Genomic DNA, 16,533 nt, shown 5'->3' with positions numbered 1-16,533 from the left:
TTTTTGTGTAGATATCGACCGCATGTACCTGAATGGTGGCAAATCGGACGTTCACCCACTCTGTAATAACAATGATCCATCAAGTAAGTTCGAAATGCAATTACACGTCAAGATGGACCAAAAGCGGCCCTGAAGATGCTACCAATTTGTTAATAATATGGTCGGTCGCAAGGCTAATTAGGCATTAACTGAGTTTCTTCCCTGTACAAGTTGGTATATATTCATGCAAAACAACAAGTTCTAACACTGCATAATATAGTAGAATTTTAGAACCAGAAAATCTATTGAACTGATAGTCTCACATTCTGTATTGATATGGAAAAACCGTGAATACATAGCACTACACTATAATGTATACTACAAAACTTTACACTGTCTATTAATCTGATTAAAATCGGGCATAAGTGTCCCTAGAAATAGCACTTTCGAGCCACACACAAAATGTGAATTTTGATAAAGGTAGAACACTGATAAATTTTGTCTTTTGTATTGACTTTAACTTTTGCTGGTCAAACCAATTTAGAACACTTAAGGATTCAAATGAATGGGGGGGGGGGGGGGGACCCTGAAATTGTTATGATCGCTGTATTTAAAAAAATGGTTACTGAATTTATTATGCGTTCAAGATTTCCAGTATATAAGTTACTACTCTTTTCATCTTATTTACTGCTCATTTAAATACCTTTATATCTGTCTTGAAATAATTAAACTTCATTACTATATCAATATTAAAGTTATCTTTCAACTTCGTTAGACTTTCGTTATTCATTTACTGGTTCATTAACGAAACATTTCTTTAAACACCTTTCTAACATAGCTAGGTCTGCAAATAATTATTATTAACACAAACTTTAATTTTTCATTTCGGGACAGTGGGATTGCACATTATTTGGAAAGGACCCTGTGTAGGTTAGTTGTGAGCATAATTAAATGATGGGAAATTTCTGGTAAAATTTAGGTTATTATTGCACCAAACACAGTTCACTCTCTGATCCATAGGAATACAGTACTAAAAGTTTCAACCTGCTTGTATCGACGCGGCAGTTGGCAGGCGGCGAAATGGCGAGGCACAGAGCACACATACAACCACAGCTATGGCTCTCGATGTATCGGGACTTTAATTCTTCTTGGCGTCGCAGTACCTTTCCATTTAGTACCTATGGAATTTTGCCATGCTGTGTGGGTGTTGTAACGGCATACCCGAGGCTCAGTGGTGCTACGTCTTCCAGGAGAGCCTCCTCGCTCCAGAACGTGTTGCTCAAACCAGTGCCAAACTCCAACAACTACTGCTGAGCCCGTTGTGCCGTGCAGCGCCCGCGCGCATTTTCCCGCGCTCACCTGCCATCCACCTTTTACCGCTCCCTTACAGACAGGGTAATCACCTGAGATTTTGCATTCTACATATCCTAACACATTGCCTACGTATGGATCAGACGCACAGTTACAATTTTCAACATCTTACAATAGTTTCAACATTTGTTACATTTCAATTCTATTACAATATTACTTGACATTTGACATAAACATTAATATTCACATTGAAACTTATTTTCAGTTTTCTTAACATAATGACAAAAAAAAAAAAAAAAAAAAAAAAAAAAAAATGAAATTAGAACATCAATTACACAAGTTTATCGAAAAATCAGAAGAAAAAAAAATTACTTATATGTACAATAGTACAGTGTCATTGTTGTTACAACCACACCAGTAGTTCCCAGGATTTGCCTCAATTTTCATTCACACGGTGTAACACAACCTTGTTCCTTATTGTATCTGACCACTTCTCACCTTCCACTCTTATCCAGATCCACAGCTGATAAGCCTGTGAGCATTCCTCCACTCCCTGCTGCAGTATCCGTTTTTTGAACCGCTCGGGTAAACACTCCAAATGAAACACTTCACTATTCATTTCCATAATTGCTTATTTAAGGGGCCAAGAAAATACTACTCCTTCAGTTAACATTTATTTGGTAAAAGCTGTCTTTTTTTTTTTTTTTTTTTGTTTCTCGATTACGTCTCACATTACTGGTAATTTTGCATTCTAGTTAGGTGAAATTATCAACTTCTTCCCCTAATGCATTGCATATTTCCTTTTGTCTTCAATGTTTGCCTTGTAAAAACTTTTACCTCAGTCTTCCTCACACGTATCTCTATCTCATATTCCTCTCAGCCGATTTCAGTTATTTTAACATATTGTCGATGACCTTTTCATTTTGCTCAGTAATGCCACATCGTGGGAAAATCTGAAACACTCATTTGTCCTTCCTCCCAGTGTCACACTGTTGTTTGATTGGAAGCAGTTTTTAACTAAATTGTGTGAATGTAAGTTAAACAGAATAGGTGAAAGGCTACAACTTTTTTTAACCCCTGTCCCAGTTTCAGTGTCTTCAGTCGTGTCATTTCCCATTCCTACTTTAATCACCTCATAATCTGATAACAGTGGACCAAACCTACTAACGCGCTGCGTGTAGGGATTGTCTCTCTCCACTGTACACGTCAAATACGTTGTGTTCGTCTGACCTAACCTCTGATATGCCAGTATCACCTGGCTTACTGCTTTACCAAACTTCTACCTCTACCTACAAATTCTCAAATACCATGCACGCTGCCTCGCTTTCTGGATCTGTGTACCCTCTCCCACTCGAATCGTTATGAAATTATTAACTTCCTCTGTATCTTAAAATTCTCCTCTCTTGTACTGATTTGGTACACTTTCCACAAACTTGACACCGACCACCCAATTGTCACATCTCTAATTATTGACTCTCGTACTTTTGCACACGTGTTCCAGCACGTTCCCACAGTCTGTACACCCACACACTCTCCACACCCTTTCCCAATGAAACCCACCTTCCTAAAGCTGAGGACGAAATGTGACCGGAGACATACCGGTGCTTCCTGCTTTAACTGAATACACATTTTCCTACCTGTGTCAGGTTTACTCTGATCCCCACCCTTACAACTTCTCAATCTGGGGTCCTCGTGTCTATCCCAAACTCTGTCCCACAAGAATTTGTTACAGCTATTACTCATTTCTCTCACAAATCAATAAATGGCATTTCTCATAATCTCTCTTCTCGAAATACCCCAAAATGTGCAGCACCCCGTTCGTCTCCAGTGGCAAATATCAGTTTTATTTATGTACTTCTCAGTAAATCATCTACTACCATTTAAGAAAAACTCATAAAAGTTTATTAGTATTCTAACCTACAAGTAATATGTATTTTAACATCATTTTAATGTACATTAAATCACTTATTTTATATTTTAAATCTCGCATGCTGTAGAAAGTACATGTGAGCTGCTCCCAACTCATTTCACACCCATGTAGGGATAGGGGGACAAGTGAAATAGCAATACAGAAGGGAAGAAATACACGATTCAGAAGAGCAGTCTTTCATCTTCAGACTCCCCAACATGCGACTCGGAAAACCTCAACAGATAAAAGGTTCGTAGCAAAACCCGAATTTCTAATATCTCACTCCATTCAGAGAAATCTAAGCTGTGATTGATGTGACACAGTTTTCTGTTTTAGATGTTTGTCTATCTCTATTTTCAGAAAATTTTCTTTGAGCTATAGTTTTCTAGATCTATAATTATAAAATATTTCAGGTCAAATTGTAGCGTACGATGAAGAGGGACTGAGTTACAATAGATTTTTGTTTAAAATGAGCTTGATAGTGAAAAACTGTTAATGAACGCATACAAACTCATTTCACAATTATTAAATCAAATATTGGCAAAGGTTAAGTTATACTTCGTGCAGAACTACACCGGCCAGCTTCTAGTTTAATTCCCCCCCCCCCCCCTCCCCCCCCGTCACATGTCCTTGTTCTCCAACATTTTTCTTTCTCTTCCCTTTCTTGTATCGATTTCCAGTCCCCCGTCACAGTTACTTTCTTGTCTCACTTAGCTGTCTGCAAAATTTCTTTTACCTCGTCAAACATTCTTGCAGCCTCTTCATCATCTGCTGAGCTGGTTGGCATATATTCCTGATAATGTATCATCATCCTGAGTTGTTCCGACCTGGCAGTCCGAGCAGGGCCCAATTTTACATGCAAATTATTTACCTGAGAGGGTATTGATCATTGGACTGTGCTGTAGAGCTGCACGCCCTCGAGGAAAAAAAATGACTGTAGTTTCCCCTTGCTTTCAGCTATTTGCAATGCCATCACAACGAGCCCATGTAGACCATTACAGCGAGGCTTGTCGGCTAATGTTATAAGAGCAGATCAGTATGTCATCCAGGCTGCTGCCCCTGCAATTACTAAAAAGGCTGCCATCCTTTTTCAGGAACCACGGTTTAGTCCGTCCTCTCTACAGATACCTATACGGTGTGACTACACACGTACCGTACGGCTGTCTGTATTGCCAAGGCAACGAATTTGCCCGACCTCGGCAAGATCCGCAGTTTGTGCGTATGAAATATATAATCATTGTTGACGTAAAGATTATATGTTCTGTTGAGAGGAATGAATAAAGATCCATTTACCTCCGGGGCAACAGTTTGAACGACGGACCGATCCGACCTTGTAACATCGGCCGCCACAGCCTCGGTGTGAGCGGCTGAACGTGTGGGATACAGATGATGTGCAGCTCTACCGTGTCGCTTAATGATGACGGTATCATTTTGGGTAAAATATACTGACGGTCCCCAGATCTCCAGATGCGGACTGCTCGGGAAGATGATGTCACCGGGAATCTTATGTCGAGAGCTACTAAAACTGTTCTTCGGACCGGAGACCGACAGTCCGTGCAGAATAGTTGTCATTTCTGCATTGATGTCAGACTGTGGATGGAAGTAAACAGAGAATACACTGTGTGGCAAAAAAATGTGAAGCACCCAAAAGGAAGGGAGGAGCAATGGAAATGAAACTCACTGTGAGCCCAGTCATCTGTATGACGTTGCACCCACTCTGGCTCGGATGCACGCACTGATTCGGGCCGCAAGGGGCCATAAAGGTATTGTATCCTCTCCTAGATGAGGTGGCCCACTACTACTGATCTCGGATAGTGCACTAGGGTGGAGTTGACAGCCGAGCCGGTCCCACTCGTGCTCCATTTGTGACAGATCCGGGGCTCTCGTCGGTCGCGGGAGTACCTCGGCATCGCACCGGCAGTCTGTAGAGACACATGCTGTGTACAGACGAGTATTGTCCTGTCAAAAAATGCTGTCACAGTGCAGTCCCGTTAGAGGTAGCGTGTGAGGCAGCGGGACGTCTGTGACGGTATCGCGTGTCAGAGTTTGCCGAATGACTACCGGCCGCACCTGTAGTCGTACACGAAGGCTCCTCACGAAGTGATGCCCAGAGTAATACCACTGTTCTTCCCCAAAGTGTCGGAAGAACGGGACCTCTTCCCGAGTTGCTGCCGGTGTTGACCCTCTGGGGTGGTGCAGAACACACTACGGTCTAGGGTTCCCCATCACGGCAACACTCTAAAGGCGACCATTCTTGTCATTACGGGGCCAGTAATTCCGTAGCCCGGCTGCTGTTGGCTGCTGACATGTTGCAGGATGGCACGGTATGTTGCAGGAAGTGTGTTCATCGTTCCGGAATGGCAGCCACAGATGTGGAGGCGCTACAGACCAGTGGTCCTCTGTTACGGTTGTCAGACGTAGTCACTGTAACCGTGACAATGAGTACACCAACCATCACTATCACAAGTAGTCTGATGTAGGACCACAGTCACATCTGAACTACCAGTAAATCTGATCGTTGCACAGTTTGACCGGCTGGTCAAACGCAAACCTTTAGTAGTGTCCCTTTCAAGTGGTGTCAGGAGCTGATAACGCTGTCTGATACGAGTACGTGGCATCTTTGTGTCCTTCACAGTGACCGGTCGACATCCCCCCGCATTTACCGTACGAGGCTATTTAGTGACACTAGACACGGACGACAGTAATAGAGTCTGGCGGTCATTCGACCTGTACCCGCTTGCGGTGTGTACGCGTACGGAGTTTCATCGGGATCTGACGGCGTCTTCGGGCTGCTTAACTTTTTTTGTCGGCCAGTTTAACTGTAATAGTACGCACGCCCGTAGCCGGCAGACTGATGACAGGACACTAATTGTCGCTCACAGGGCCAGCACGGAGACCTGGAGGAGGAGACGCAGAAGCTGCGTACAGAACGGCTGGAGTGGCTGGAACGCAAGAGCGGCCTGGAGGCGTCGGTGAGCGCGCTGCAGCAGCAGCTGACGCAGCTGCGGGCATCCAAGGCGGCCGAGCTCCAGGATCTGAAGGTGCGTGCCGGCAGCATTTTGTGGAGTGGGGTGGAGTGGACGGGCAGCATCGGCAGAGCACGTCCCTCAGAAGTGGCGCGCTGTAGGCACTGTGGGGTCACCGTAAGAAAATGCTAGGCCGCAATACTGTCACTTTGAATTGTTGGGTGTTACATGTTGGCTCAATCCAAAGACAAAATTATACATGCAATTAGGTAAAGCAAATTGTATAGTAGGCAATATTGTGAAAGGATGGTGTGAATTCCATTGTTTGGTGAGTCCTGTGTGGTAAGTAGTATGTTCTTTCTATTGATACAAATGGAAATACTTGTTACCAGCATGTTCTGTGTGCAAAAACACGACAGGTGATGTGGTCAGACAGATTGTTGTGAAATTAGGATTTCTTCTGCAAACCCCTTCATATGTTCGTACACCCGTTTGAAGGTGGATACTGGGAAACAGTTTTTATTGTACGCTACATCTGCGAGCAGCATTCGGTAACTAATGCAACACATTTTTTTTTTTTTTTTTCTGTAAGCACGTTTGGTTTTACTCGAGAGTCCGATACACCATATTATGTATCCCCCACTCTTTTCGCTTAAAAATCCAGTTTTCAGCGTAATATCCGTTCAGTGTCTTGTGATACGTTATTGGGAGGGCCCGCACGGTACCACTCGACTGGTCGAATTTGGATCTGATATCTTGCTGTGTCAGTAACCTCACCATCACCTGTGTACTGCTTCCCACAGAGTGCATCCTACATTGGGCCAAACAGATAGAAGGCAGAAAGTGCAAGATCCGAACAGTAAGGTGGACGAGGACCTGCTATCGGGTGCACAGACTTCTGTGTGGCCTCGTGTTGTCATTTAGAAGGAGAAGTTCATTTACATTTTTGTGGCACCGAACTCTTGAAGTAGTCTCTTCAACTTCCTGAGGGTAGCACAGTGTACTTCGGTGTTAATTGCTGTGGCACGAGGGAGGACATTGAGCAGAGTAACCCCTTCAGAGTCCCGGAAGGCCTTCGCCGTGACTTTCTGAGCCGAGGGCGCAGCTTTGAACTTTTTCTTCGGAGGAAATGCAGTTTCGATTCCGGTTCAAAGTGACGAACCCACGTTTTATTGCCCGTCGTGTCGATCGGCCCCTTAACGTGCGAGTAACACCGCACGGACAGTACTTCGTCGATCTTTACGGTCTCCTGTTAGGCGGCGACGAACCCGGCTGGCACGTATCTCCGAGTACCCCGACTGGTGGATGAGCGTGTCACAACTACCGACAGAGATGGCCAGTCAAACGGCCTTCTTATTGGATCGGCTACCTTACTCATTAATTTACTACATATTATTTGCAATGACACTAAACAGGTATCGCTGTTATATTTTAATTGTATTCAAAAGTGTGTTATTGTTATTATGACCGACCAAATCGTGACTAATCGCGTGGCGTGCGTTTTTAACGATAGCTTTACACTCGCCCAGCCTTTATTTGTGCAATATTATATATAAATATAAAGACAGGACCGAAATATCGATCTCTCTACCGTAACCGGTAGAGGCAAATACGCTATTGGAGTTCGGTTACATCTATCTTGACTCGTATTGTTACAAAGGGACGACTGCCACGCACGGCTCCCGACCGGCCGCCTGCCGGCAGGCCGGCCACGCCGAGTCCCCCGGGGAGGACACTGTGCGAGAGGTGGCTGCCCCGTCCCGGTCTCGAACCCGTGGCAGCAGCCGGTGGCACCCGGTTGTCTCGTTGTCTAGTGTAGCCGTGGCGTCGTGATATTACTGCCGGGTTCAGAGTGCCTCTGCCTTGACATTCGCAGTCGTTTGTGCTGCTCTGGGGCACGTCTGTCGAGCTCTTGCCCTGCTCTTGCTTGTGTAGCTGATAACACTATTGTAGTCCCATTGTGGTAGCACCTTCCTCTCCCTTCTGGATATTTATCCTGCACGGTGCCGTTTTTGCAGAGCACGACTATCCTGTCTTGCAGTTCTTTTGTGTACTTGTTTCTATAATCTAAACACCACCACATTGTGCTTACTGGCCAGCTGTAGCTGATGTGAGTCCATAGCAGTTTCTTACGTATTTCGTACATGACTGGGCAGTGCCATTACACTTGAAAACCACCGATAAGTGCACGGCTGATGGTACTTAGCACGGTACGACACGTTTGGGCTTCTACCCATTCCATTTACATACAGAGAGCGGTCAAACTGAGAGTGTGAACGCCTCTGCGTGCCCTGTCGTTAGTACCGTCTAGTGTTCACGGTCCCTGTGGAAGCGGTGCGTGGGGCTCTGATGTATGTTTCTAGATTCTGTACTTAATTCCAGTTCTCGACACTTTCGAGGTTGTGCTTTTGTGGGATAGTTGGTATCTATCGTCAAGACTGTTAATTCATGTTATTTGACATTCCCGAGGTGCTAGGTCGGACAAACCTGTGAGCAGTTGTGCAGCATTTGGTCTCTTTGATTCCTTCACCACAGTCATTTTTTGGTCAACACACTTTCTTCCATCACGTGGCAGCCCTGAAGTGTGATTATGTAAAATCTGCAGAACACACATCTACAGCTGCCATAAACTCTGCATTGGATTAAAAAATATTTCCAGACACAAATTTATTAATACGGAGGTTTTGGTGCAACTGGACAGGTTGGACTATCTTGTGAGTGCATTGGATGTTACAAAAAGTCAGAAACCTGATACAGTTTTTCTTTTGGTAAAATATTCGTATAAGAATGAATTCATTTCAGACTGTGATTTTCTCTCTCTCCCTTCCCCCTCCCGCCCCCTGTCCCCACAAGTGGTTCTAGGTGCTTCATCCTGCCTCGAGCATGGATGTGTGTGATGTCCTTAGGTTAGTTAGAATTACGTAGTTCTAAGTCTGGGCGATTGATGACCTTAGATCTTGTCTCATAGCGCTCAGAGGCATTTTTTGAACTCCCCACTCCCCCTCAACACTTCCCCACTCCCCCCATTCCCCCCACACACCCCAACTCCCCCCACTACCCCCCACTCCCACGACCCCCTCCCCCACTCCCACGACCCCCCCCACTCCCACGACTCCCCCACTCCTCCCCACTTCCCCCCACTTCCCCCCACTCCTCCCCACTTCCCCCCACTGCTCCCCACTCCCCCCCCCCCCACTTCCCCCCACTCCCTCCCCACTTCCCCCCACTGCTCCCCACTTCCCCCCACTGCTCCCCACTTCCCCCCACTGCTCCCCACTTCCCCCCACTGCTCCCCACTTCCCCCCACTGCTCCCCACTTCCCCCCACTGCTCCCCCCCCCCCCTCACTGCTCCCCACTTCCTTCCCCACTTCCCCCCACTTCCTTCCCCACTTCCCCCCACTTCCTTCCCCACTTCCCCCCCACTTCCTTCCCCACTTCCCCCCCCACTTCCCCACTTCTCTCCCCCACTTTCCAATGCTGGAGTTGTCACTGGTCTGGGCACTCCTGCTCCTGATCAGCATCTGTTCCACACTGTGGCTTACTTCATTCTCACACTTTACTGTGGGGTGCTGCTTTTTCTCTTTCTGTAGATGTGGGTATTCATTCTCTGTAAATGCTAACTCTGATGATGATTTTGCTGCTGGGTTCTCGGACTTTATTTTCTGCTAAACCTCTTCACATAAGATGTATCAACACTAGCATTTTGTGTTCCTCCTTCATTTAAAGTAAAACACCTTCCGGACAGTTAACCATTTAATCATATTGTTCATTAGTATTTATTATGTATCGTAAAACAACCACCGACTGCCTTCAACAAAGACGAAGATTGAGTTGGCCCCGTACGATTGAATCCAATGTGTCCTTTTTTTTAATGTTTTAACCGAACCGTGCTGAATAGGTTCATTGTATTTAAAGAATGACCAAAAGCTGTCGTTTATTTGTTCACAATATCCCTGTACTCACAGTTCTCAATTTATGCTGAGACTTTCACCAGTCAATATGCTGAATGCTGGAGTGGGCTGTCAATTTTTGCAGTCGATGACTGATGTAAAATACGTGAGCCAATTGGTGTGTGTGTGTGTGTGTGTGTGTGTGTGTGTGTGTGTGTGTGTGTGTCAAATGCTGCAAGTAAAAGCTGTTATGTACTTGATGCCAAGGAACTTTCTTTTAACGTGATGTAATGATAACCCCTTGCTTAAACAACGTCGGTTGACCAGAATTTGTTTTCTGTGAATATATATTCATCAGAACTGCTTATGATATTTCCATGATGCAGTCCTTTCCTTTTTCTTTAACATTTCCACTGTTGACAGAGACCAGGGAGTTTAGTGCTCTTCCACGACGGAATACCATGGTCCGTCGACCTTCTGTAGCCGACTGCAGTAATTGAATTAATTTTGGTGCACACATTTGGTACCTGCGACATCTGTCAAGCGTGGAAAACTTGTGTCGTCATTAGGTGACCTCAGAATATGTGGAAAAATTTGAAAATCTGTGCTGTACTAAATAAAAAGACCACTCCGTTTAATAAATAAGAACTGATTGTATTCTTTAATGGTTCCACATCGACTACCGGTAGCCAGTAAGAGACGAGGAGATGTGTGTACTGTCCACATAGTGGGAGCTCTGATGACTGAAACTGGTACAGGTGTCTGTCTGAGAAACCAGGCTGTGAGTTCTGTTTGCAAACTTTTTTATTTCTTGGCAGGGAGTAGGCGGGGGCGCGAGGCTGCACTTGCCCCTTGCATGCTGTGGCTTAATGGGATGGTATTTAAAATACCCCTGGGAATTATTTGTTCAGGTTTAATTCTCTCGAGAAGTCTGTAGTGGTTGTGTAAGTTACTGTATTTTCTGATATGAGAGTGGTGGAAACCCTGGAGGGAAACCAGTGTTTCTACTCACTTAGCCTCTTTATGAAAGGTACTTGCTGGGTGTGATACCACACACACAAAGATACTTAAAAAGGAAATACTAACACTGATATAAACCTAAAGAGTGTTTTGAACACTGCAGTGATCTTCTAGGAACCTTTCATACTGTGGTTGGTATGGTATTGCCTTCCTCTGATCTCTGAACTGATTTGCCCTGCCAGTTGTAATAGGGGGGCCCACAGTATGGTGTTGACTTTGACCCATGGTGCAGCTCAGTATTTTTCAAATTGTCAGAGGTGAAAGACGTGATAAGTGACAACTAGAAACTGTAGATCTTGTGGGGAACTAACCTAAGACTTTTAGATCCGTAGTATGGCACTTTATTACTGACAAGGATACTACATAGCAGTTGGAGGAGGAGGAGATTAATGTTTAACGTCCTGTCGACAACGAGGTCATTAGAGACGGAGCGCAAGCTCGGGTGAAGGAAGGATGGGGAAGGAAATTGACCGTGCCCTTTCAAAGGAACCATCCCGGCATTTGCCTGAAGCGATTTAGGGAAATCACGGAAAACCTAAATCAGGATGGCCGGAGACGGGATTGAACCGTCGTCCTCCCGAATGCGAGTCCAGTGTGCTAACAACTGCGCCACCTCGCTCGGTAGCAGTTGGATTTTCTGTATTTGCGGTAGATGAAGTTCAAAGTTGAAATCTCATTCGTACAAAAGAGTGGGATGCAACACTCAGAACTTCTCAAGAAAACCGGCTTTGTAATTATTCCTTGTGATTTAATACCTGAAAGTAACATCAGTTGTGTGATGGGCAGTGTGGCCTGTGTACGATGTCTGTGTCTTTAAATGAAGACACGTTTTCGGCGTGCATTTACACGAAGGGTAAAAGACATAAAGATGAAAACCATAATTTGTTATGTTTTTCATTAATTGAAACAAACTTTAATAACAATCCCTTATAGAATGTGGGAAATTAAGAATTTATCTTTGCAATCAAAACTAAAATTCTGCCTCTGGTACGTAATTAAAAATAAGTAGATGTTTCCCATATTCAACCAAAACAATAAGAATGAATGCGTGACCAAAACGAGACTCGAACCGGCGATTAGGATTCTCGAGCACTACCAATTTTTTTAGCATCTTTATGCAGTTTATGCTTCACAGAAATGCTCTTAGAATATGTACCTTCATTTAAAAATTTGCACCAGGTGGAAATTGAACGTAGACCACCCACTTGCAGACGAACATTCTACCACGTAGCCACATTGCCAGTTAAAAAATTGAACCACAGTTCAGGGGAGGTGTGGACAAATAGCAGCCCTCCGACGCTTTTTGTGCAGCCTACTGAGACAGCAGAATTTTTGTGTAACAATTCATACCTTTTCTCAAATGAAATGCAAAGTTAACTAATTTATGCAATCATGTTAGAAGGTACAGCCCTTGGCTGAGCTCCGCTTTCAAAAACTGGTGTTCAAATCAGATCTGTTGCCCATCTGTGCTTTAGGGCAGTAAAGACACTCGGAAAACTTAAGGGGGTAGGACGTCAAACGGGCCGACTTGGAGCAGGAGAGGCATCATAGGACATTTTAATTTCCAGTGTCTATTCTTTTACAAATAAATTCATAAAACTCGAAAACATAACAAAATAATTTTTTTTTTTGCGTGTGAAAATTCATCATTTTTTCAGTTTCTAATGGCTGCATTTGTTGCTACAGGTACACTTTTATTCATAAGCTAGAGAGATTCTTCGATGAATTTTGCACCACATACATACCATACTCACAGGTGCATGAAACTCTAGAATTTATTTAATTTATGAAAAAACGAATGAGCTGTTGTATTTTAAACTTCGTGTTTAGAAAAAAAAAACACAAATTTTTGTGTTAATTACCTCAATTTTTACCACAGTTTTTAATAGATTTGGAAAATTCTAGAGTTTCGTACACCGTTAAGTATGGTTTGTTTGCTGTGCAAAATTCATCGAAGAATCTCTCTTATTTATGAAGAAAAGTGTACCTATAGCAATAAATGCTGGCATTAGTAAGTGGAAAAAAGTGATGAAATTTCACATCTAAAAAAATTATTACGTCATGTTTTACAACTTCCACTGCTAATAGTGTGAATTCTGAATCCTTCCTGATCATGCTGGCAAAGTGTTATGAATTTATTTGTAAAAGTATAGACAGTGGAAATTGAAATGTCCTGTGGTGCCTCTCCTGCTCCAAGTCAGTCTGTTTGACGTCCTACCCACCTTAAAAACTTCAAATCAGTTTTCTGCAGAATTTTTGAGAGTTGCATCTTGCGGCTTTAAATACAAAAATCCAGTTGTCGAGACACACAAACAGTTCAGGAGTCGGCGACACTTGTCACGCAGAGGGAACAGGCGAAGACAGCTCGTCCTCACGGTGGACGCCTCCCTCTTTCAGACGCAGTTCTCGCGCCTGGAGCAGGAGCACGAGAGCCTGACCAAGCGGCACGGCGAGGCGCTGGCGGAGGTGCGCTCGGGCGCCGCGCGGCTCAAGGAGAAGCAGCGTGACGTCGACCGCCTCTCCCAGGACAGGGAGCTGCTGCAGGTGCGGTGCGCCACGCCCACTGCCGAGCCGAATAACTCCCTCCCCCACACTTCTCCACACATTATGTTCACTAGCTACGTGCATCGCTGACTCCTGCACGTGATGTCACCTCCCCACCTACCGCCCATTCGTCATCTCGGTCGTTCCCAACCTCTGGAAATCCGGCAGAGAACTCCCCCTCTCTGACTGACACCCTCCTCTCATACCTACACGCCTCCCCCCCCCCCCCCCCCCCACCTCTCATTGTCATTGTGACTACTGTCTGTTCCCTGACTCATTTTTCTGTTTCTCCGTCTCTCCTGGTAATTCCCATCACGTGTCATTCTAATGTCTACCGAGCAACCCTCAGTTTGTGGGTTTCTTTTCCATTAATAGTCCACATCTCACTGCCACAGTATTGCTAATACACGTGGATTGCGGACATCCCTTTCCACACACACATACACCGTCAGGACCTAATTGTGAAAATTCTATTTAGATTACCAAAAGCACTGTAGGACATTTTTACTTCTTGATTTTGCAGCTCCCTACAGTCATTTTCACTAACTACTCTAAATACCAAACCTCTTGACTGGTTGTATAACTCGGTTGTTACTTGTCATCCAAAACATTACTACCACCTGCTTAATGGTTTGGTGGTCAACCATGTGATTCTGAGTAGTGTGGTTTTGACAAATCTTTAGTGCATTTCTGGAGGTGTGTGTCACTTCGTGTGTACGACAGGTCGTGTTATTCCCACAAGACGTATTCTGTCGTGTTTAGATCAGTCGAATTTGGTGACCGAGGCATCGATATTAATTCACTATCGTGCTTCACAAACCAGTATAGCCCAATTCTGGCCTTTTGATACAGTCGGTCAATCTGCGGAAGATGCCATCGCCGTTGAGGAAGGTGGCGAGCGTGAAGGGATGCAGGTGGTCCACAGTTCCCAGCTATCACAGTCTTTGATTACTACTGTAGGCCTCACGGAAGTCCAGGTGAATATCTCCCGTAGCATAATACTGCCCCCGATCGTCCGTGTCCGTAGTACGGCCGTGTTTTGAGCAGTTGTATTCCTGGATGACAGTGTAGCCAGATGAGACAGTCGACCTGGTGTGACGAGAAATGTGATTTGTGATTCATCCGACCAGGCAACACGTTTCCATTGATCTGCAGTACAATCTGAGTGATCCGCTGTCCTCTGCAATTGTAATAGACAATTTCATCAGTGTGTCCGGAGTGGTGTGCCTTGACAAACACTGTACTCAGAAGTCAGATCTGCCAGAAGATCGCCGCCTATCCTGCTTTGCTGAGTGGACGAGCCTCCGACGTCCATTTTGTGTGATGAAATGTGTACATCTGACACCTTTTCGGCTATTCGTACCCACTATTCTCCACCCAATTTCCACTGCTACTTTCAACAGTACCATGTGATTAGCCACCCGGCTTCACTGTTTCCTATGTGCTCATTCTGAAGTGCTGGGCCATAATGACCAGCCTTCTTTCGAGATTGTTCATGCCAGTGGGTTTTTGCATTTGTGGCCCGTATCGTCGCTAGAATAATTCTGCGTTCTTCTCTGCTGCACTTACATTTTTTCCATACTGTGTCACATGGGTGCAGCACGACTGTGTGGCATTTGATCTGGTGACGGGTAGTGGTCGTAATGCTTTGCTTCATCAGCGTATTTTAGTCTTATTATAATTGGTATTAAGTACAACTTTCACACTTGGTGTATTAAATCTTTCTCTTTGTAGCCAAACTGTGTCTGTAATAGAGAGAGACAGTAAAATACCATTAGTTTTGTGGTGATGGTTCAGATATGTTCCATTAACACACACTGCTTCTTCACTTTGCCAGTTACAGAACATCACAGTTTCCTGTATGACTGTCGTGAATAGTTTTGACGTTACAGAATCTCCTTTCCTGACTCTGAACTAAACACTGAATTTTCCACTGTTCTAATGAAGTGAAATGGAAGCTCTAATTGTTACCTGTCACATATTCTGACTCTTAAGATTTCAGTCTGGTTTCTGTACAAGTTGTAGATCTAATTTTTCGCTCCCTGTCTCATTTTCCTGATAATTTTAGGATTTCAAATACTGTATATCGAGTCAACACTGTTAAAGATTTTTTTCTGAATCCCATACATGTAGATTTGGATTTCTTCAGTCTATCTTATTAAGACAAGCTATAGAATCGTTACTGTACACATGTTCCTACAATTCACATGAACTGAAATTAATTTTCTCTGTGGTTACCTTTTACTTGTCTTTCTATTCTTCAGTAAATAATTGTTGTCAGCATTTTGCAGCCACTGCATAATAAACTTACAGTTTGCTAATACTCTTTACTTGTCAGTACATTTTGTCCTTGGAATTTGAATTATTACATTCTTCTTGAAGTTTTGCAGATATTTCACCTGCCTCGTGCCAGGTGTTACGGTTGGCTATCCCGAGCACCTCAGTAATTCTGTGGGAATGCTTTCTATTCCAGGGACTTTGTTTCACCACAGATGTTCCAGTGCTCTGTCAAGTTCTTCTCACAGTGTCGTATCTCCCATATTATCGTCTGCACCTCTGTCCTCTACTCTTTTTGTAATATTGTCATCCGCTTTGAGTCCCATATATCCCTCCCTTCTTTGCAGGGTTCTGAATCGCTGTCTGACCTCTTGATGCTCATATAGCTGCTTCTCTTTCTCTGTAGGCATCTATGTTTCCCATAAACATTTGTGTTTCTATAGTCTTGCATTTACTTCCTAATCACCCGTTTTCCCATTTTGAATTTTGTCAGTCACATTTTTTGGATTTCAGTACTTGCCTTTGCCTACTTTCTTGGCTGCATTTTCAAATCTATTCCTTTCATTCAGTTAACCTGGTATCTAGTGTGTGACTCAAGGGTTTCTCCTGGGTGTTGTTTGTTTGCCTTGTTGATCT

The 16,533-nt window shown here is 44.2% G+C and overlaps 1 protein-coding gene across 1 annotated transcript in view; it reads left to right on the top strand.

The window, feature by feature from the left end:
• Positions 1 to 16,533, top strand: part of LOC124720212 (Golgi integral membrane protein 4-like) — a 140,723-nt gene that overhangs the window by 46,700 nt on the left and 77,490 nt on the right. Inside the window, exons 5-6 of the mRNA XM_047245535.1 lie at positions 6,082 to 6,240; positions 13,474 to 13,620. Coding sequence (XP_047101491.1) covers positions 6,082 to 6,240; positions 13,474 to 13,620 — 306 coding nt within the window. The remainder of the gene's footprint in view (positions 1 to 6,081; positions 6,241 to 13,473; positions 13,621 to 16,533) is intronic.

Source organism: Schistocerca piceifrons, chromosome 11, assembly GCF_021461385.2.
Source record: "Schistocerca piceifrons isolate TAMUIC-IGC-003096 chromosome 11, iqSchPice1.1, whole genome shotgun sequence".
In the NCBI taxonomy this organism is placed as follows: Eukaryota; Metazoa; Arthropoda; class Insecta; order Orthoptera; family Acrididae; genus Schistocerca; species Schistocerca piceifrons.
The sequence above is the reverse complement of the archived record's forward strand: the minus strand, read 5'-3'. Positions and strand labels throughout refer to the sequence as shown.